The sequence below is a fragment of the Penicillium odoratum genome (assembly GCF_028828045.1).
Source record: "Penicillium odoratum strain IBT 22623 chromosome Unknown utg000004l_segment0_segment0, whole genome shotgun sequence".
Taxonomy (NCBI): Eukaryota; Fungi; Ascomycota; class Eurotiomycetes; order Eurotiales; family Aspergillaceae; genus Penicillium; species Penicillium odoratum.
In genome coordinates this window covers 2,385,567-2,406,389 of record NW_026643146.1, presented here as the reverse complement: position 1 = coordinate 2,406,389, position 20,823 = coordinate 2,385,567, and the positions used below count along the sequence as shown (strand labels likewise).

Below are 20,823 nucleotides of genomic sequence, written 5' to 3'. Positions count from 1 at the left end.
TATAAAAAAGGAAAAAAGGACAAATCTGAAATTGCCGCGTCATACTTATCCTTCTTCACCAGTTCACCTTCTTTGCTTTGATTGTTTGGTTGTTTAAGCCAGGCAAAGGTGTGCCTGGGGTGATTGGATGACTCAATTGCTGCCGCGACTTTTCCCCCGCTCCTCTGCTTTTTCCCCTCCGTCCTTCCTCAGGACTTTCACCTCTTCGACCGCGCCCCCGAAGCCCTCCAAACGAAACCCCAAGATGGCTACCATCGCCACCAAGACCGGCCAGAATGTTGACCGCAACATCCTGGAGTCAATGCTCCGCCGTCGCATGTTCTACACCCCCGCCTTCGAGATCTACGGTGGTGTGTCGGGTCTTTACGACTATGGCCCACCTGGAACCGCCCTTGTCGCCAACATGACCGACCTGTGGCGCAAGCACTTCGTTCTGGAGGAGGACATGCTGGAGGTCGACACTACTATGCTCACCCCCCACGAGATCCTGAAGACCAGCGGGCACGTGGACAAGTTCGCCGACTGGATGTGCAAGGACCCCAAGACTGGCGAGATTTTCCGTGCGGACCACCTTGTCGAGGAGGTCCTCGAGGCCCGTCTTAAGGGCGACAAGGAAGCGCGCGGCCAAACGGTTGTGGTTGACGAGGAGAAGGAGGCCAAGAAGAAGAAGAAGTCCAAGGGCGAGAAGAAGGTTGTCAAGTTGGACGATGCTCTCGTCAAGGAGTACGAGGAGACTCTTGCACAGATTGATAACTTCGACGGCCCCGAGCTCGAGAAGATTATCGTCAAGTACGATATCCGCAACCCCTCCACCGATGGCCCCGTGCTCCCCCCCGTCGCCTTCAACCTCATGTTCCAGACCTCTATCGGTCCCAGCAGCAACATGCCTGGTTACCTTCGTCCCGAGACTGCGCAGGGTCAATTCCTGAACTTTGCTAAGCTGCTCGAGTTCAATCAGCAGTCCATGCCGTTCGCCTCGGCCTCCATTGGCAAGTCGTTCCGCAACGAGATCTCCCCGCGTGCCGGTCTGTTGCGTGTGCGTGAGTTCCTGATGGCTGAGATTGAGCACTACGTCGACCCAGAGGGCGGCAAGAAGCACCCCCGCTTCAACGAGGTCAAGGACATCGAGATGTCCCTGCTCGACCGTAACGTGCAGCTGTCTGGTAGCACCAAGACCACCAAGATGACCATTGGCCACGCCGTGGAGACTGGTCTGGTAGACAACGAAACCCTGGGTTACTTCCTGGGTCGTATCCAGCTCTTCCTCCTCAAGCTGGGTATTGACTTCAACAAGCTGCGTTTCCGTCAGCACATGGCCAACGAGATGGCTCACTACGCCGCTGACTGCTGGGACGCAGAGCTCCAGACCAGCTACGGCTGGATCGAGTGTGTTGGCTGTGCCGACCGCAGTGCCTATGATTTGACCGTGCACAAGAACAAGACTGGTGCCCCGCTTGTGGTTCGCGAGACCCGCGCTGAGCCTTTGCGCATCGAGGAGTACCAGATCGATCTCGAAAAGAAGAAGTTCGGTCCCCGCTTCAAGAAGGACGCCAAGGCCGTCGAGTCTGCCATTGATGCTCTTTCCCAGGAGTTGCGTGAGAAGCTGTCCCTAGATCTGGAGAAGAACGGCAAGATTGAGATTGACGTTGCTGGTGTCGGTTCTGGCAAGGTTGAGCTGGAGAAGGACCTTATCACGATTGAGAAGCGCACCCGTGTTGACAATGTTCGCGAGTACACTCCCAACGTCATTGAGCCTTCCTTTGGTATCGGTCGTATTATGTACAGCATGATCGAGCATGTCTACTGGTCGCGTGCTGGTGATGAGAACCGTGGTGTATGTTTCCCTGTTATTCTTATTCCATTCCATACTGACTCTTCTAGGTCCTCTCATTCCCCCCGTCCATCGCCCCTACCAAGGTGCTGCTGGTCCCTCTGTCCACCAACCCTGCTTTCAAGCCTCTCGTCAAGAGCCTTACTACTAAGCTGCGCCGACTGGGTGTTTCCAACCGTGTGGACGACTCATCCGCCAGTATCGGTAAGCGTTACGCTCGTAACGACGAGCTGGGTACCCCCTTCGGTATCACTGTCGACTTCCAGTCCGTCAAGGACAACACCCTCACCCTGCGTGACCGTGACTCCACCAAGCAGGTGCGTGCCTCCGAGGAGGAGATCCTGGCGGCTATCAAGTCTCTCACCGATGGTGACGAGACCTGGGAGGATGTTGCCAAGCGTCTGCCCGAGTTCACTGCTCAGGAAGTGGAGTAGATTAGACACGTTCAAAAAATATACACCTTTTGCATTTTGTTCTTAAATTGCTCTTATAATTCTGTCCATGTATTAAGTCAATAAGTGAGCTTAAGCTAGACTCCCGGCATCGCCCAATATGGTCATCCGCGCCAAGAATCCGGGGAATCGAAACCTCCGATCATCCCAGATCTGTCCTCTTCCTTCTTCAGAACAGAACACTAAAAAGATGGCACCTACAGTCCACTCTGCAAAGATCACACTCTCCTGTCCGCTCTTCGCAGCCGAATTCGACCCACGGAATAATGGTCGGTTGCTCGTGGGCGGCGGAGGCGGCGAGGGCCGCAGCGGAGTTGGAAACAAGATCGTGAGTTACACAGCTGCTGCTTTTCACAGAAGTCTAACTCGTCTATTTCAGTCTCTGTTAGATACGTCACGTCGAAACGAAATCACGGAGGCTGTTGAGCTGAGCTTGTCGCGCGACGAGGACTCGGTGACGTCGTTGGCTGCGGCGCCGCAGACTGGCGATGACGAACATTCACTTGTTGTCCTCGCTGGAATTAATAGCTCGGTTGCGGAACAGAAGAAGAATAATAACCAGCATATGCGCTCATTCAGATTCGACGCGCCGCGGAAAGTTCGTTCAACAACTGAAGTGGGGGAACAGGAGGGGGAGGAGAATAAAGAGCCAGAGGAGAATGTCATTCCTGGAAAGACAGAAACACTATCTCGCGCATCGCTGTTTCGCTTTAAGAGCGGGACTGATGCCGGTGATAGCTATCAACGCGTGTTGAGGCTGTCACCCTGGAAGAAAACTAAAGCCGACAAGAGCGAACCCAGGGTGGGTGCGATTACGACTGGACTCGCACCATCAGGCGAGATCGTCTTCTTCAGCGCAACGGATTCTCCTACACAGTCGGATGTCATTGGTCGTATACGTCTGAGCAGCAATGAGGAAGCAGAGGATGTGGATTTTGCTAGTCTTGAGTTCGACCCCGATCAGACTACCGATGCCCGTGGCCAGTTCCGTGTCGCGTATACAAACGGGGTGGATGTTATGGTTGGCGAGATCTCGTCTTCTACTCGTTCCAATGCTGCCCCGGATGTTCGCTGCGTCTATACCATCCCTCTTCCTAGCAGTGGCCGTGCTGCTCGCCCTAAGTTCCGGGCTCTCCGCTTCCTTTCTCCCACTGCCATTCTCCTGTTGCAAAATTCCCCGAACCGCAGCGGAAGTGAGCTGGTTCTCCTACAGCTGCCAAAGACCAAAGATGTACAGGCCAAGATTTTGCGTCGCCGCAGGCTTCCCCGAAGTGTGAAGATCGGCCTCGGCCTCGACGTTTGTGCTCTTGGCACTAACCCAGTCGGTCAACAACAGACCATCATTGCCGCCAGCGGCAGCGATAACTCTATCACGTTGTGGACAGTTGAATACGGTCCCAACCGAGGCTACGAAAAGATCAAGTTATACACAACACTTCAAGATGTGCATCCCTTTTCCATGACAAAACTGTGCTTCTCAACCTTTATCGCCCCCGCCCACCCTATTACCCCAGACGTGCTCCCGCAGAGGGTAAAACTAGCTTCTGTCAGCATGGGTAACACAGTCGTCGTCCACACCCTCCCACTCTCCCCATTCCCACCTTCTTCGCGCTACCCTCGCTACACCTTATCCCTCCCCGGTCCCTCGGAAACATGGGAACTCCTCACCTACATCAGCGTCTGTATCCTATCATTCAGCGCAATCATCTTTGCCATTCTCATCTACATGGAAATCCGCGGTGCAACCCCTCCCTACTTCGGTGCCACCGACTGGCTATCCAACGGGATCCGCGAATCCTGGGCTGTCGAATATATCGCTCCAGAGCAGGGCAAAGGATCCTACTTGGACTACATTCTCTCTCCATCCCGCAAGGGCGAGAACCCTCTCGACAAAACACATTTCCTTCCAAATCCTCACGCAGATATCACCATCGAGAAAGACGTGCTGGAAAGCCTAAAGGAGATCCTTGACCGCGTCCACAAGGCCGGCGCTGCTCCCGCTGATCTGGAGACTCAGGCTCCCCAGTCTTTATCGGTTATTGTGCGCTGTAATTCTCATGGGAATGCTGAGGAGAGCGTTCTTATTGAGACATCCAACTCTGCGCATCACCATCAGCTTTCTGAGAGTGAGCGCTTGCGCTCCTACGAGGATATGAGTGTTTCGGATCAGGCCGTGTGGAAACAGCGACTAACTGATGCTGGACGCTGGACCGCTAGCGAGGGTGAAACCGTGTTGAAAGGTGTGCTGTTCAGCGAGGCTTGTGGTCAGTTGAGACAGTTTGTCGCGAATGGTCTGCCTTAGTTTCGTTTGATCATGAATTGGTTGAGTACTTATTCTGGACTTTTCTACCTGATCTTCCCATGTTCTCGGTCTGAACACAATATCTGCTTGGGTACTGTCTAGCTGGGTCACAGTTTGGTGATGTATTATTTGTATGATGTTTACTTATATAGCTGATTTGGATGAAATAGACGACATAACATGCAAGAGTGTCATTCCGCAAGCTACTCCAAGATGTTCCACTTGAAGCCCTAAGTTAGTAGGGAATATAGTCCACTGTAGCTAGACGGGTAGGCAGTGGGGTATACTTTGGTATACTAGAGGCTGAGTGGGCTACACACTGATCTTCCGAAAAATTGGTTAAAAGATGAAAACTGGAAGGCATGAAAAAGAGATGAAAGAGTAGGGAATGACTCTAATCCAGATTACATCAGTCCTTAAAGAAAATCAATTTGAGAGACAAATATCGTTGGAGAGGTTATCTGCAAGGTAAATGTAAGCAGGGTCAAATCTTTTTATTTCGTCAACTCATGTCGTGGGAATATTGAAAGTCAACCTTATAATAAGCATACTCAGAGATCGCCATCTCAGTTAGATCCGTGAAGGATATATTAATTTAACATTGGATCTGGAAACAAGAATAAAAAAAAGCCCTCAATTCAGACTGAAACTAGTAGGTTGTCGCTTTTTAGTGCAGAGACACAAAATACAGTGCAGAATCGTCAACGTCGTCGAAGAAAGCACAGAGACATGAAAAGGAGAATGGTATGGGGAATGGGAATGAAATCTCTGCATGATGGACATTAGAGACAGAGTAGAAAGCAATCAAGGTTCATCAACGCCAAATTACCCACGCCCAGTGTTCTGTATGTGTGCAGCAAAAAAAACTGTCTCAAGGACAAGCTCAAGGCAGGGGAATATGGGATGTCCATGCAGTATTCGGTTCGTTCGTAAGGCAAAAATTCACACAAGAAGAAAAAAAAGAATAATCTAACCGGGGGGTGGCGCGTTAAATCGAACATATGTGCGCAGGACAAATTTCTCAACTTGAATGAGGTATGCAGAAGTTGAGTTTTGATTGAGTGGACGAGAATGAGATTGATCAATCTGCCCTCACTGGCCGTTGGCTTTCTTCCAACGCAGCAATTCTGCTAGGCTGGCAAGGCTACAGCCATTCTGCAGGAACTCGTGAGCGAGGAGCTCGTCCGCGGTAGCACGGCTACGGACGTCCACGCATAGACAGACACTCAAGAAGGCCTTCAGCTCCTTGCTGAGCTTCTCGGGTTTCTTCAGACGAGGAGTACCGTTGGTGGCAATGAGGTAGAGCGCCTTCAGGGGTTCCTCATTCAGGTAAGGAGGCTCGGACTCGATCATCTCGATGGCCATAATACCCAGAGACCAGCAATCAACCTTGGGACCATACTCCTTCTGCTTGACAACCTCTGGGGCCATCCAATAAGGAGTACCCACCATGGTGGCACGCTTACTCTTGGATTCGGTGAGCTTGGCACAGAAGCCAAAGTCAGTAATTTTCACGTGGCCGACGCGGTCAAGTAGAACGTTGTCACTCTTGATATCACGGTGAATGATGTTCTGGCTATGCAGGTGGGCCAGCCCCTTGCAAGTCTACAAATTATCTGTTAGTCGAAAGTTCGAATAAAAGAAGTAAGTAATAAACTTACCTCGGAACAAATAGTCGCAATCTGATTCTCTTGGATCAATGGGTTGTTGTCGATCACATCGGTCAAAGCACCACCCTCCATAAATTCCATGACAACCCAGAGCTCGTTGCTCGACTCCTGCAAGAACGAATCCAGGAAGTTGACAATATTGGCATGCTGACTATCCTTCATGACAATGATCTCGTTAACAATCAACTCCTTACGGGGCTGACTGCGCAGATCCATCTGCTTAATGGCGACCTGGCATCGCGGTCCATACTGTCGGTACAGCTCGTGAGCCACAGCTGATGTCGCATGTTCCTTGACCCGTGCCACGTACACGGATCCAGAGGCACCTTGTCCGATCTTACGCTGCTTGCTGTAGGATTCGTTCGGGTTGTCTTTGGACACCACGGCGCGTAGTCGGTCCATCACCTCACCCTCGGACATTGCCGACATGCGCACCTCCTTCTGCCGCGGCTCGGACTTCTTGGTCAAAGCGGCCTCCGCCTGGCGAACACTATCAGGAACGGCCTTGCTGGCCGGTTGCTTGTTGGCAACGTTCAGGGGCTTCACTTGCTGCACAGGAGCTGGCAGTCGAGTCGGTGGCGGTCCCTGGGCCTGTGGAGCTCGACTAGACGAGGCCTGGGCACGAGGGTCATTTGCTGCATAGCGCGAGGGCGATGCCTGGTTCTCCCCTTGGTTACCAGGAGTGCGGGAAGGAGACTGTCCATAAGGACTCTGCGAGGGCGGGGCAGGAGCTGGTCGTTGTGCGGTTAGCTGACGGGGGTCGGAGGCTGGATTGCGAGCTGCAGAGCCAGGCGCTTGTGGGGCAGGGCGACTCGGCTGGTAGCGGGTGTCTGAACCACCGTACCCACCAAGCTCCTGCTTGGCCATTGGAGTACGTCCCTTGGGAATAGATGCATTATATTCTTGATCCTCCTTGCGACGGGCTTCTTCCAAGCGGCGACGTTCCTGGTCCGCCGCTTCCTTCATGCGCTCCAGTTGTTGTTGCTGCTCGGCAGTTCGATCCGATGTCGGCGAAGATACGGAACGCATTGAGCCTGACTGCCCATTGTCCAGGCGTTGCATGGGGCCTGGTGGGGCAGGCCGGGGAGGGGCGATGCCGCTGCCCACCGAAGCGCTTGTAGGCATCTTGTTCGGGGTACCGGAAGAGCCGTTCATTCCACCGTAGTATTGTGGATTTTGTTCTCTCATTTTGATATCAGAGTAAAACTCCAAGACCTCAATTACCGCCTGAGGGTTCTTCTTGTAGTCTTCCTTGGTAATGGCAGAGGCGGTCAGCAGCTTCTCCCACTCTGGGGGCAAGCCGACAAAGGCACCGGACTGCGGATCAAAGCCGACGTGAACGCGGTGACTGAAGTTAGTGGGATTGCTGACGCCGCCCATACCAGGGCAGCGCTCATAGATTTTGTCGATCCACTCATAAATTTCATCATCAGACTTAACCTCGCAAGTGATAGTCTTGGTGGGCACGTCGCGAGTGATCAGAGCAGTCTTCGAGGTCGCATCTTTAGGGTTGGCCAGTCGTGTGATCTCAAAGGCCATCTTGGAATCCTCCGAACGAGAAACAGCGGTGACGGTCGATAGGGGGAATGAAAGAACAACTTTTCCGGACTCGATCTTCAAAAATTCGACTTTGTATTCGCGCAGGATCAACTGACGCTGGTTCCATGTTGCCAGAAACTTGTCTTCCTTGCAACGCACAGGGCCCTCTTTCACAATGGTGACACCGCTTCCGCCGGTTTGGCTCCGGGCCAGGGACGGGGTGCTGGTGTTGGGGAACAGTGATAAATTACCGGCGTGACCTGGGGTGCTCGGTGAATTCAAGGACATTTGACTGAACGAGTTGGCCGCTGAGTTGGCATTGTTGGTAGGAAGTGTCAACTTGGGTCGATCGGTTGGGGGGCGGGGAGCCGGCCCCGGATTCATGAACTGATCCGGCGAGTACGCGGTACTGCTTTGATTGTTGTGAGTCCAGAGTGTTGACAATTTCATTGTTCTCCACGAGTCCACTCACTTTCCATAAGAACCCATGATTGTTTATGTTCCCGAGATGGGAGCCACGTCGGGATCAGCGTTTGCGGGGCTAGGAGAAGCGAACGCGCGACGAGACCTCCTGAGGCCCGCTCCAAGCGAGTGGCTTTGAAAGAAGGAAGAAAGATTAGCACAATACCCTTGTTGTCGCACGATCAAATTCTAGGGGCGCTCGAGGGGTTCTTAAAGAAGAGGGAAAGAAGCATAATTGGTTTCCCACGTTCCAGGGGGGGGGGGGGGTGTCTCGGGGATAGCCCAATTGGGGTTTCTTCGCTTACCTTTTGGTGATAGATGAAGAGCGGTCCTCGCACTGCGAGGATGGCTCGGAGCGAACAAGACAAGACTTCCAAAGTGGACAGAAGAAAACAAAAAGTGGGATGATTGGTGGGGGGTAAAGAAGAAGAAAGGAAGATTAAAGGGGGGAGAAGTTGGGTTTGGGACGGGAATGGGGCAAGTTGATCTCCCCTGAACCAGGTAGATTTTCTTTGGGTAAACTCAGACTAACTTGGAACGTATGGAGTTGATGGAGCTAATCTACAGAAAACAAAGCTCTACCAATCATAAAGATTTGAAGTAAATCTAGCTTGGTTGGGTATCCACGAGGGGAATCTGGGCCCGCGTCTCCTTAACCAATTTTACCGTCCGGGCGGCTCAATCCGTTAATATAAACCCATATAACCTTGGAACTATCCATGATCTTATTTAAATTACCTGTTAACTATCTATTGAATATAATACATGAGCATACTACTTGTTAGTGACACGTCTTATTCACCAAATGGATGGTTGAACTTGAGTAATCCATTTAAGCCACCAACCCACCCTTCATGCGCTTCATCCCCCATACTTCTCCGCATAACACTGGGGACGCCGCCCTGCCATTCATTCATACCTTGTCGCATCTCCTCATTCCACACTCGGACCTCCATGCCAGTCGCCATCCCTTGGCCAAGATTGACCCCGTCCAGACTGACCTCCAGTTCTCGACCACGGTTCTTATCACTGAGCCGCATGGTGATCGGCGTGCTCAACGGCAACACGAGGGGCCTGAAACTGAGGCTACGCGGGCAGATGGGCGTCAGCAGGATGGAAGGCACCAACGGATGTACGATACTGCCACCACTGCTTAGACTATATGCTGTACTGCCCGTCGGGGTGGAGATAATGATACCGTCGACTACGGCCTCGGTCAGAAAGCGGCCCCCGACGGAGATATCCACCACAGCAAGGTGCGGTTCCTTTCCACGGTGAATAAGGATTTCGTTCATGACGTAGACTCCATCCCCTTGGTCACTTTTGCCGCGGATGGGGGTCGTTTCATGACCATCGACCGTAAATAGTCCAACCTTGAGTCGATTGCGCATCAAAATGGGGGCTCCACGGGTACATCCCATGGACTTACCCCGGACCGAGGACCAGCCTGTCGGTCCCATTGATTCAAGCGTGGACTCTCCACTCTCTGCTGTTGGTAATTTGTCTTCCAGCATAGGCGTGCGGTCTCCAACCCCGGCCCCGGACATGTAAACTTCTCGAAACGCCCGTTTAAATTCGGAGAATTTCCATTCGCTGAGGAACCCTAAAGTACCCATGCTGAACGATAGGACTGGGGGGACGTTGGAGCAGGTAGCGAAGAGTGAAGAGGCATGGAGAATGGTGCCATCTCCACCCAGTGTCACCGTAAGATCCACCTTGTTATGAAATGCGGTGGGATCATCGTCCAAGGAGGCAGAGTACACAGGAAACGGCAGGGACGAATGAACCTCGGCAGCAGTCTTGGATTCGAGGACGACAGCGGTGGATGGATAGGTGGAGGTGATGTGACTGGAGAAAATAGCGTTAGGTAAACGAGTTATATAACAGGCATTTAATTTAGGCTGGCATACTTGGCAAATTCAATGAGGGATTCGGTCACAGTTGGAGCGCAATGCTTGCGCACCAGCAAGATGTTTCGCGGCGGCGCTGGCCACTGGAGAGAAAGAAGTTCGCCTTGGGATTCTGAAAGAGAGTTAACCTCTCGTCATCCAAACATGATCACGCTCAGCCACACCTTGGTATTTGGGGATCAGCCGTTGCGATAAGGCGCGAACATCGCGGATCTCGTGACGCGGCGCAGATGAGGAGAAACAGCGCCGTAAGAATAGACCAGGGTTTTTGCGGCCACACTGCATGGTTGAATAACAGCGACCTCGGTCATGTAGCAAAATGTTTAAAGGTCATATCCGGATGGCTCCAGTGTACTCAAAATATTGTGGTTTTGGAGTTGTGACATTTGGAAAGAAAAGCGGAGAGTTTAAAAGAGTAAATAATCGGGCCCCACCGCCTCGGGCTCTGACGTTATGCTTTTTGTACGGAGTACACGAGACCAGCAACTTTTACTCTCATTATTTTCTTCATTATTCAGTTTTAGTTCGTTTCCTTTATTTTCCTAAATTAATTCCACTTCATTTTGAAGCTTCTCATCATATTGTTAGTGGAGAAGACAAATCTTCAGCCTCAACCCCAGCTCTTTGTCGATCTCCCCGATCACATCCCGCCAGCTCCCGCTGACCACAAAGAAATACTTCCCCTCACCCCCCCCAAGCGAACTGTTGTACAAAAACTCCTCTTGAGGGTCCACAGCTTCTGATAGCCTCCCAGTTTGTGAATACCCTCTTCTATCAGCCCATTCAGGGCCTCCTATTACGCCATGGGTTCAACCGAGGCTCACCAACGCAAACCTCACACCATGGAAGCGACCGAGCTTCAAAAACACTCCACCAAGCCGCCCACAGAGCCCCGTTTGAAACATGGAATTCTGATGCAACTGCTCCGATCTTTCTTGCTGGCAACATGGTTCGATTGCTGCATCGTGGTCATTTTCATAACCCAGCTTGTTGGTAGCCCGCTGTACCTGATCAACAAAAGCTGGTATTACTCGTATATGGCGTACACGAAACAAAACTTTGGACTGGTGATCACCGCACTCACCGAATGGGGCAGCCCTACACTGTTTCGAGTTAGTGGAGATGCCAGCGTGCAAGGTCAAATTCATTTGTCCGAAGATGGCATGTTGCAGACCGATTTCCCAGAGCGCTTGGTGATGATCGCCAACCACCAGATCTATACCGACTGGGTATACCTGTGGTGGATTTCCTATACCAATGTGATGCATGGCCGGATTTTCATCATCCTTAAGGACTCCCTCAAATGGATTCCCATAGTTGGCCAGGGCATGATGTTCTACGGATTTATCTTCCTGGCACGGAAGTGGCTTTCAGACAAGGCCCGAATTCATTATCGGCTCCAAAAATTGAAGACGAAGTACATTGGAGCAGAGTCGAATGGGCCCCAATATGACCCCATGTGGCTGCTGATCTTTCCCGAAGGAACCAATCTGTCTATCAACACTAAGCGGCGGAGTGATGCATTTGGAGAGAAACAAGGACTGCCTTCATTCAATCACCAAATTCTCCCCCGGTCAACAGGTCTGTTTTTCTGTCTTCAGCAGCTACGAGGAACAGTAGAGTGGGTTTATGATAGCACTATTGCCTATGAGGGTCCACCGTATGTTTTCTTTCTTATAAAAACACCCCCTTTCCCCCCATTCTTTTCTTTGAATGATACTAATTATTCTTAGGAATGGAGTCTATCCCGACAAGTACTTCACCCTTCGCTCCACATATCTCCAAGGACGCCCTCCGACCTCAGTTAATATGCATTGGCGGCGGTTCGCTGTTGCAGACATTCCTCTGGATGACCAAACAGCATTTGAAGAGTGGCTGCGAGCCCGATGGGTAGAGAAAGATCGGCTATTGGACCAATATTGGGAGACTGGCCGGTTCCCGTCCGACCTGGCTGGCTCAATCAAAGCTACAAACGCCACCCCTGAACAGAAGGTAGCTGTCGATGCTGGTTATGTCGAGTCTTACGTTCGATTGCATCATTGGATAGAGCTTGGTCAAATATTCATTGTACTGGTTGGTTTAGTGTTCTTGTACAAGCTTGTGGGCAGTTGGTTCCACTGATTGGGTAACTTTTCATACTTTACTATTGGTTTTTGGCCAGACATGTCATGACTATCACCTAGATGTTATATATCCAATACTTATAAATATTTTCATCTTTACAATCACTTGGACTGGATGAGAAACTGTGGCGGTGTGTAGATGTGGCGGTGTAATCCAGCCACGCCAAGCCAATCCAATTCTCAATTGAGATCACCGCGGTCTGAGCCTCTCCGATATTCACTGGCGCGTTTCATTGTCTTCCAGTGAATTGGCCCGCATCCTTCAGATTTCAGATGGGCAATCTTGTTTGATCATGAGCTGAAGACTTTGCTCATTCTCTACATCTACGCATTTTATTCGGGACACACCACCTTTCCTCGTCAGCGCGCCGTCGCAATCATGGCCCCCCTCGAAAACGGCCACTCGAATGGCTCGAACACCGAAACAATGCCTCCTCCAAGCTCCATGGATAACCTGCGCTTCGCCGATATCCCCGATGCCATCGATATCCCCGCCTCTAGCTTCGACAGCGAAGTCGAAGTCAGCCTCCTTGATCTTCCGGAAGACCCTACTGAGCTATGCACACTGCTGGAAAACGAACGAGCTGCAAAGAACTTCTGGGTAATCATTGCGCTTGCCTATGCGAAGCGAAAGCAACTTGATCATGCCCTCGATATTCTCAACAAAGGCTTGGCTTCCGTAGCCCACGGAGGGACCAAGGAAAAGCTCGGGCTCCTGGGCTGGGTCTGCTGGCTGCTGATGCTTAAAAGCCGACAAGCACCTCGTGTGGCTCCGGAGGGAGAACTTTACTCACAAGCCAAAACGAAAGACCATTACCTGCAGTTGGCGACATCAACGCTGAACGAGGCCTCCCGTTTGAATCCAGCATACCCACCTTTGTTCCTCGCTCGCGGTGTCCTCTGTCTTCTCCGTGCATCCTTGTACCCCCCTCGTGCTGTCCGCCCCGGTGCAATTGACACCTCCGAGAGAGTAGAAACCCTCCGTCAGGCGCTGAAATGCTTCGACGAATCATCCAAGGCCTTTGGCGGTCGCAATATTATGGCGATTTTAGGACGTGCTCGGGCACACTACATGCTAGGAAGATACGCTGAAGCCCTGGATGGATACCAGAAAGTCCTCATGAAGGTTCCAAATCTCACAGATCCAGATCCTCGCATCGGTTTGGGATGTTGTTTATGGCAGCTAGGATTCAAAGATCAAGCTAAGTTAGCGTGGGAAAGAGCATTGGCTCTGGTAGGTTCATCCTATACTTTTGGTAGGCCTGACAACTAATTTCATATGCAGAACCCCGAATCTAAGGTCGCAAATATCCTGCTTGCAGTTTATTATCTCCACGACAGCTCTCGCCGATCCACCACTGACCCGATGTTCGGTTCCTTGTACAAGGTCGCCATGACCCAGTACACCCAAAAAGCTTTCAAGCTTGACAAAGAATACCCAATGACCTGCGCTTTGTTTGGCGGCTACTTCCTTCTGCGCAAACAATACCCGACTGTGGAAACTCTTGCTCGCAAGGCTATCGAGCAGACGGATGTCATGTCCATTGCCAGTGACGGCTGGTATCTCCTTGGACGCAAATCTCACTACGAGAACGACAACACACGAGCCACCGAGTACTACAACCGCTCCGATCAGGCCCGTGGAGGTGGTGATAAGGGCTACCTGCCGGCCAAGTTCGGTGCGGTGCAGATGCAAGTCACCAACAAGGACTTTGATGGTGCCAAATTCCGCTTGGAGAAGATTGTTCAACAATCGAAGAATGCAGAGGCTATGACACTTCTTGCAGCGATACATGCGGAAGAGGTGTTTTCAGCTCAAAAGTCAGGCAGCAAGGAGGACAAATCGACCGAGGCCAAGCGGGCAATCACTCTTTTGGAGTCTGTGCGATCAATGTGGAAGGACGAGAAACAAAACTTGACCCCAGACGAATCGGTTCTGGTCTATCTTTCTCGACTTTATGAGGGTATTGCCCCCGAAAAGAGCATGCAATGTCTTGTTCAGCTAGAGCAACTTCAGCTTGCCAGTATTCCCGAGAGTGCTCGTCCGGAGGGAATTGATAATGAGGAAGATATGAAGAATGCTCTCCGCAACTATCTCCCTCCCCAGCTTCTCAATAACATGGGTGCCTTTTTGTATCAGAACGAGAAGATTGCATTGGCCCGGGGTATGTTCCAGTCAGCGCTCAACGCCTGCGTCCAATCACAAGAGAGAGAAGACAAGGCCGACAACGATGCGCTTGTTACTACTATCAGCTACAACTTGGGTCGGACTTACGAGGCGGCCGACATGTGGGATGAAGCGAAGAAGGTCTACGAGGGTCTTTTGGAGCGACACAGCGATTACACAGAAGCTAGTGCTCGACTGACTTACATCAGCTTGCGCCAGAGTCCCACGGATGAAGGTCCCAAGAAGATGGCTAAGCTGTACGAAGTTGAATCTTCGAACCTGGAGGTTCGCGCGCTCTTCGGGTGGTATCTCAGCAAATCCAAGAAGCGGGTTGCCAATCTTGCCGAGGATCACGAGCAACGCCACTACAAGCACACTCTGCAGTACCACGATAAGCATGACCGATACGCTTTAACTGGCATGGGTAATGTACATCTTCTTTCCGCTCGCGACATGCGTCGCGACACTGAGCAGGAGAAGGAGAAACGGCGGAAGGTGTACCAGCGTGCTGTGGAGTTCTTCGATAAGGCTCTTCAACTAGATCCGAAGAACGCGTATGCCGCTCAAGGTATTGCCATTGCTCTTGTCGATGACAAGAAGGATTACAGCACTGCGGTGCAGATTCTTTCAAAGATTCGAGAGACCATAAAGGACCCCAGCGTCTATCTCAACCTGGGACATGTCTACGCCGAGCTCCGACAGTACTCACGCTCAATTGAGCATTACGAAACCGCTCTTTCCAAGGACCGCTCTCGTGACGTGCAGATTCTCGCCTGTCTTGGTAGAGTTTGGTGGTTGAAGGGCAAACAGGAGATGAACCTTGCGTCTATGAAGACTGCTCTTGAATACGCCCAACGGGCACAAAGCGTCTCCCCCGACCAGCTTCATTTACAGTTTAACGTGGCGTTTGTGCAGAACCAAATTGCCTCATTGGCTTACAGCCTCCAGGCCACTCAAAAGACCCTGCAGGATGTACAGGAGGCAGCCGATGGCCTTAGGGAGGCTATCGAGACCTTTGAGCGTCTCTCCAAGGAGAAGAACCCGCCTTATCCCAGCGTCGCTTTGGAGCAACGTGCAGCCATGGGTGGCACTATCAGCAAGCAGCTCGACCGTGCCATGCAAAGCCAGAAGGAGTACGAGGAGAAGAATGCGGCGAAGCTTCAGCAGGCTCGCGAGGCCCGTGAAGCCGCAGCCAAGGAGCGCGAGGCGCAACTCAAGAAAGCCCAGGAGATTGAGGCTGAGCGTAAGCGCAGGATCGCCGAAGAGCGCCAGGGGATGGTTGAAGAGGTTGAACGACAGGCAATTCTACGCGCTGAAGCAGAACGTGCCCGTGAGGAGGCCGAGCTCACAGACGATTCGGCGACTGGCGAGAAGGTCAAGCGCAAGAAGAAGCCCGCTGCGAAGCGCAAGAAGAAGGGTGGTGATGACTTCATCGCTGATGATGAGAATGATGCTGAGCGCAGCGGTGCGGAGGGCGAGAGTGAGGGCGAGAATGCAGCCCCTAAGAAGCGCCGCCGATTGGAACGTCGCTCCGGTGCTAAGGCCCAGAGTAGCAAGGCCCAAAGCAAGTTCAAGAGCAATGAGAGGGTGGAAGACTCGGATGATGAGGAACAAGGAGATGCACCGGCTAGTCCTGAAGAACAAGAAGATCTCTTCGGTGATGATGACGAGCCCATGCAAGATGAGAAGGTCGCAGCACCTCGTCGCCGCGACAGGGTCTCTCGCCGCATCGCCGATGACGATGACGAGGAGGAGGCGGAAGTGGAGAAGCCTATAGACGATGATAACGAGGAGCTGTTTGGAGATGAGCCCTCTAAGCCGGCCGAAGACGAGGAGATGGAGGACTGAGCTGCGCCTGTCTTGACTTCTTCTTTTCTTTTCTTTCCTATCGCAGAAACTGTTTCCAATTACTGCCAGAGACAGTTTGCCAAACAAATCTTCGATGTAAATTAGCCTTATAGTTGTGTTTATCTGAATACCTTGATGTACTGTGACTCCAACTCTCAATACCCACTAATTCAGCCCTCTACGTACTCTCTACTATATGAATCCACTAACACTTACGCAATCCCTCGCTTGCCCATTATTCCCCACCCATCAAAAGCACAAGAACCAACCGATCTATAGTATCCCACAAAGCATTCATTCATACGCGGGTCCTAGGGTGTATTAAAAATAAACATTGGCACCCAGATACACAGTTTCACATGACACAAGAAAGAAATTAGCACCGAGATCCGATCAAGCTGACGCTACTAATTTCCGATCCTAGTGCATTCTCGTAACATGTTTCGGATCGTGCGATGTTGAGTGAGGTGTGTATGAGTCGGGTTACAGATACATACGGATACGATTACAGGTACAGATACAGATACAGGTATATGCAATATGTATGGTACTAAGTACACAGGCAGGGATTGGATCCCCGATCCGAGGCACAGCGGGTTGGGGCTGCAGGCTGCATTGCAGGATGCATGGAGGCGCAGAGCGTCCCGATCGTGCATATTCCGGTATTGTTGGTGTTTTGTTGGTTTGTTGGATTTTATTCGTAGTTCATTCGTCAATATTCAATGTTACTTCTACTTTGTCTTGCCTGCGAGTTAACCCTTGCTATATTATGTGTGCATGAGACGCAAGCGGACTTTTGCTTAAGCTTTTGGTTGCATGGGCTGTGAGGAGCTTATATACTGTACTTTGTACCAAGGATGGTACTTTTGTATCTCTTACATGAATTGATTCCTGGCTTTGGTAATTGATACTTGTGAAGTGAGGTCTCACTTCGCGATACCTATTGTGGGACTATGTATAACTTGTAACGTGTTTTGGGATACCTAGTACTGCGTAGGTACAGGCCTGACTTCAATGTTTGTTAGACAGGGGTATGCAAGGTAGAGTCAAAGATAAGTAAGGTAAAAGAATGTGACAGGAACTCCGAGTGTTCTTGTTCTTCAGTCTAGTCCAGGCTATTGTACAGATCACCATCAGCTACCCATGTAGACAAAGTCCGAGCATTTGAGAGAGATCATGTTTGATTAGAAAATCAACTTCGTCATCTTGAAATGTCTCAGCACTAGAGAATAAGAATGACCTCGGAAAACACGGACACCTCTCTTCTCACCCATGGTACTTATCTAAGTAGAGTGTAATTGTATGGGTAGAGGACGGAGCATTCTTGGTAGCAGCAACTTTATCCACACTAAGGTTGGAAGCTTGAATTTACATTTCATGTGGCGTATATGAATATATGGATTGATATATGACATCAAAACATCAAAACATACATCCTTTTCAATTATATTCAAGTACTTATAAATGCATATTAGAATGTCTAGTCAAATTGAAAGTACGGAGTACCCGGCTCGGCAACCCGAAACGAGAACCGTTTCCTCTGGGTCTCAACCCCAATTAGTTAAGGATCGTCACCAACTGTCACCATTGACAGCTTCACACATGTATGGCATGTGGTCAAGTTTGAACCTCTGCAACCCAACATGTTCCATTCATTCGGCCAGGAGGACTCTCCACATGATATCAAGCACCATGGTCTGTCTCTAAATTCGGGTTATCTGCGGCTTTAAACGTTCCTAATTGGTAGAGCTCCCCTAGCAAGAGAAAAAGCTTAGCTTTCTCTTGAACAAGTTTAGCTTTGCTTGTCCTGTGACAATGATCAGAAGTCTCAAGTCTCCCGGTGTCATCGACGATGTCGATGACACCTTCCTAGCTAGATATGCACTTTCTATAACTTACCCAAGTGGACCACGTCAACTATATTACTCTTTATGGGGGTGTGATTTCAGCTCTGATACTTAAGAGCTGTACTGCATCGGAAACTTTCCTACTTCTTTTCTTCTCTCTTTCTTCTTCTTCTTTCTTCTTTCTTCTTTATCCGATTGTGTGGTTCATCAACACCGATACCTCTCTTCTCTGGTGAGCGGTTCCTTAGAAAGATGGCGTTTTCTAGTCGACCAAACTGACTGAATTTAATCCGGCTTCTCATACCGCATATCAACAATGCAGTACCACCTTGTAGCTCTCTTCGCCGTAGCTGCTATCGCTGCCCCCATCAAGAATGGCGATGGTATCCTCGCCCGCTCGGATGAAAGCCACACACCGAAGATGTTAATATTGGCACCAATCTCCTGAGCGACGAAAGCACTGGTGCGAAGAACGCCAAGCGTGAGGAAAATGGCTTCATCGCGGACTACGCCCAGCTGGCTAGTGATATTGCCAATGCCATGAAGCGCTCGGACGCGGGGGTCGCGAGTGATGGAGGCACCGGCGTGAAGAACAGCAAGCGCGCTGAAGATGGGTTGATTACGGACTATGTCCAGCTGGCCGATGACATTGCCAACGCCATGAAGCGTTCAGATGAGGGTCTCATTAGTGATCTTAACGTTGGCACCAATGTTGGGAGTGATGACAGTACTGGTGTGACGAATGCTAAGCGCGCTGAAGATGTTTCAATTGGCGGGGTTGAGGCGGGGACTCCTATCCATGTTATCGAGAACGCCAAGCGTGATGAAGATCTCTCGATGGCGCCGATCACTATTGGAGCAATCAGTCTTTAAAGGGTAAACATCGGGCTATCTACGGGAATGGTATGTGATGTTTTTCAACATTCCGCTCTGTTGACGTTGCATCAGGATCACGAGACCAAAAGGGGCGCTGGGAATATACGGTATAGAGGTACTAGGTAATAATTTTAAATTCTAAGTTAGTTCAATGTGATATTTATTAATAGTAAATATCCCCTATCATTGGAAGTGTAAAGTGTTATCAGCCCCTGATGGGCCCGATCGTCTTCTGTATCTTACCGGCTAGTCGGGACTATGGACTCCAATGACGCCAATCGCCTCGGGTTGGGAAACATTTTCCTTCGATTCGTTCAGTCCACACGTGGAGCCGAACGGAGACCATATAGTATAAATAGATGTTCATGTTTTCCGTACTCCGTAATTAGATGAATAAATCCAGTTGTTGCGGAAAAAGCTTAGGTTCGGTTAGCCGTTGGTCTCCGGGGGGCGAAAATGCTGACGAAAGAATCAAAAAAAAAAAGTTGATACTAGCGTGGCCCCTGAGGCTGTAAGTGAAGTGAATTCTGGACAGGGAATAATAGGGGGATGATCTGGACTAGTCAAAACTAGAAAATTAGAAAACTAGAAATCTATAAACCTCTAGGACAGCCTTCCATTTCCCCTAAATGTATCTAGTGTGATCCCACCCGCGTCGAGTTCTTGGCATTAGGATTCGAACGGGCCGTACTCCGTATCTTTCAATGTTCACTTTACGTTACGATAGGGACTGACTTTGGATTTTGCTTCTTTTTTTTTTTTTTTTTTTTTTAGGTTTTCTTTTGGCTATTTCTTTTCAATGAATGAATCAGAATCATTGAGAACGAGCTTCTCAAGGTAAATATCATAGAGCAGCAATTCTTGGAGTAATGGTAACAATCCTGTTCAAATGGTGCTCCGGCTCTAAGATCCACTTATAACGAACCGATCACCAAAGGAGTCTTCTATAGTCGGTTAGTACATCGATGGTTCTAGACGGATCGTCAGGAGGACTGTTGAATCGCTAAGACAATTGACTTTTTCCTCCCGTCTCAGTTCGAGGCGTTTCGTCAATTTCTGACTTTCTCCCTTGTTTCGCACCAGTCTCCACTCTGCAGATGACGATATCGGTTCTTTCCCGTAGCCGTAGGGCTTGGGGGTTTTCTGTTTTGGGGAGGTTCTGAGGGGTTTGGAAGGAGACCCCCACCGGAGATTGATTATAACGGAACTACTCCAGGCTTCAACCATGGAAACACATCCCGTTATATTGACTGAGACAAAAGTATTTCCTGCATCACCGGTGAGTTCCGACATGAGTAGAAATGAAAAAGTGCAAGGATCAAGATGAAAAACATCAAAGATTGAACTCGGCCGCCTCCGATCTGTTGATGCCGAGGCGCATTTGTACATTACGCGATCCTCTCCACTTGGATCTGTGCATCTCAAGCCCTATCTATTCCACTTTTCCACTAAATTCCACTTTGCAATCCCACCGGGGACTTTCTGGGCCCGAACGCACTTTGTCGAGAACAAAACCGTTAGACCGAGGCTTGCGCTAGTGACGCGGGGAAAATGATTAGACTCTCAGGCCCTTCTATGGCGAATTCTGGGAAAATTAAATAAATTAGAAAAGAAGATTTTCAATTTTCTCATATTCATATATGAGATTCTTGCCATTGTGAGGGGAAAGAAGCATTCAAGTGCTTAGTAGGAACGAGAGGTAACAAAAGACGTATGATACATACACGTATTTTTTTTTAGTTTGAAACGTATTTCATGTCGATACTTACTATACGTGGATAAGCGGCCCCCCACAG

At 50.2% G+C, this 20,823-nt stretch overlaps 6 protein-coding genes across 6 annotated transcripts; 4 read left to right on the top strand and 2 right to left on the bottom strand.

Annotated features, from left to right (window-relative positions):
* Positions 1–244: 244 nt before the first annotated feature.
* N7520_005165 (uncharacterized protein) lies at positions 245–4,585 on the top strand (the record flags this gene model as incomplete). The annotated part of the gene is made up of 4 exons (XM_057139099.1): positions 245–1,834; positions 1,882–2,261; positions 2,365–2,611; positions 2,663–4,585. 4 exons carry the CDS (start codon positions 245–247, stop codon positions 4,583–4,585), a joined length of 4,140 nt encoding a protein of 1,379 aa, XP_056997306.1.
* A 1,092-nt stretch (positions 4,586–5,677) lies between these two features.
* On the bottom strand, positions 5,678–8,283 carry N7520_005164 (serine/threonine protein kinase CLA4; the record flags this gene model as incomplete). The annotated part of the gene is made up of 3 exons (XM_057139098.1): positions 5,678–6,190; positions 6,247–8,203; positions 8,267–8,283. 3 exons carry the CDS (start codon positions 8,281–8,283, stop codon positions 5,678–5,680), a joined length of 2,487 nt encoding a protein of 828 aa, XP_056997305.1.
* A 767-nt stretch (positions 8,284–9,050) lies between these two features.
* N7520_005163 (NADH kinase POS5) lies at positions 9,051–10,451 on the bottom strand (the record flags this gene model as incomplete). Its single annotated transcript, XM_057139097.1, has 3 exons — positions 9,051–10,104; positions 10,167–10,278; positions 10,331–10,451. The coding sequence occupies 3 exons, from the start codon at positions 10,449–10,451 to the stop codon at positions 9,051–9,053; spliced, it is 1,287 nt and encodes a 428-aa protein (XP_056997304.1).
* Positions 10,452–10,969: 518 nt separating this feature from the next.
* Positions 10,970–12,287, top strand: N7520_005162 (lysophospholipid acyltransferase family protein; the record flags this gene model as incomplete). Its single annotated transcript, XM_057139096.1, has 2 exons — positions 10,970–11,826; positions 11,900–12,287. 2 exons carry the CDS (start codon positions 10,970–10,972, stop codon positions 12,285–12,287), a joined length of 1,245 nt encoding a protein of 414 aa, XP_056997303.1.
* A 381-nt stretch (positions 12,288–12,668) lies between these two features.
* N7520_005161 (putative RNA polymerase II transcription elongation factor (Ctr9)) lies at positions 12,669–16,304 on the top strand (the record flags this gene model as incomplete). Its single annotated transcript, XM_057139095.1, has 2 exons — positions 12,669–13,523; positions 13,575–16,304. 2 exons carry the CDS (start codon positions 12,669–12,671, stop codon positions 16,302–16,304), a joined length of 3,585 nt encoding a protein of 1,194 aa, XP_056997302.1.
* Positions 16,305–18,467: 2,163 nt separating this feature from the next.
* N7520_005160 (uncharacterized protein) lies at positions 18,468–19,024 on the top strand (the record flags this gene model as incomplete). The annotated part of the gene is made up of 2 exons (XM_057139094.1): positions 18,468–18,534; positions 18,573–19,024. 2 exons carry the CDS (start codon positions 18,468–18,470, stop codon positions 19,022–19,024), a joined length of 519 nt encoding a protein of 172 aa, XP_056997301.1.
* Positions 19,025–20,823: the final 1,799 nt, after the last annotated feature.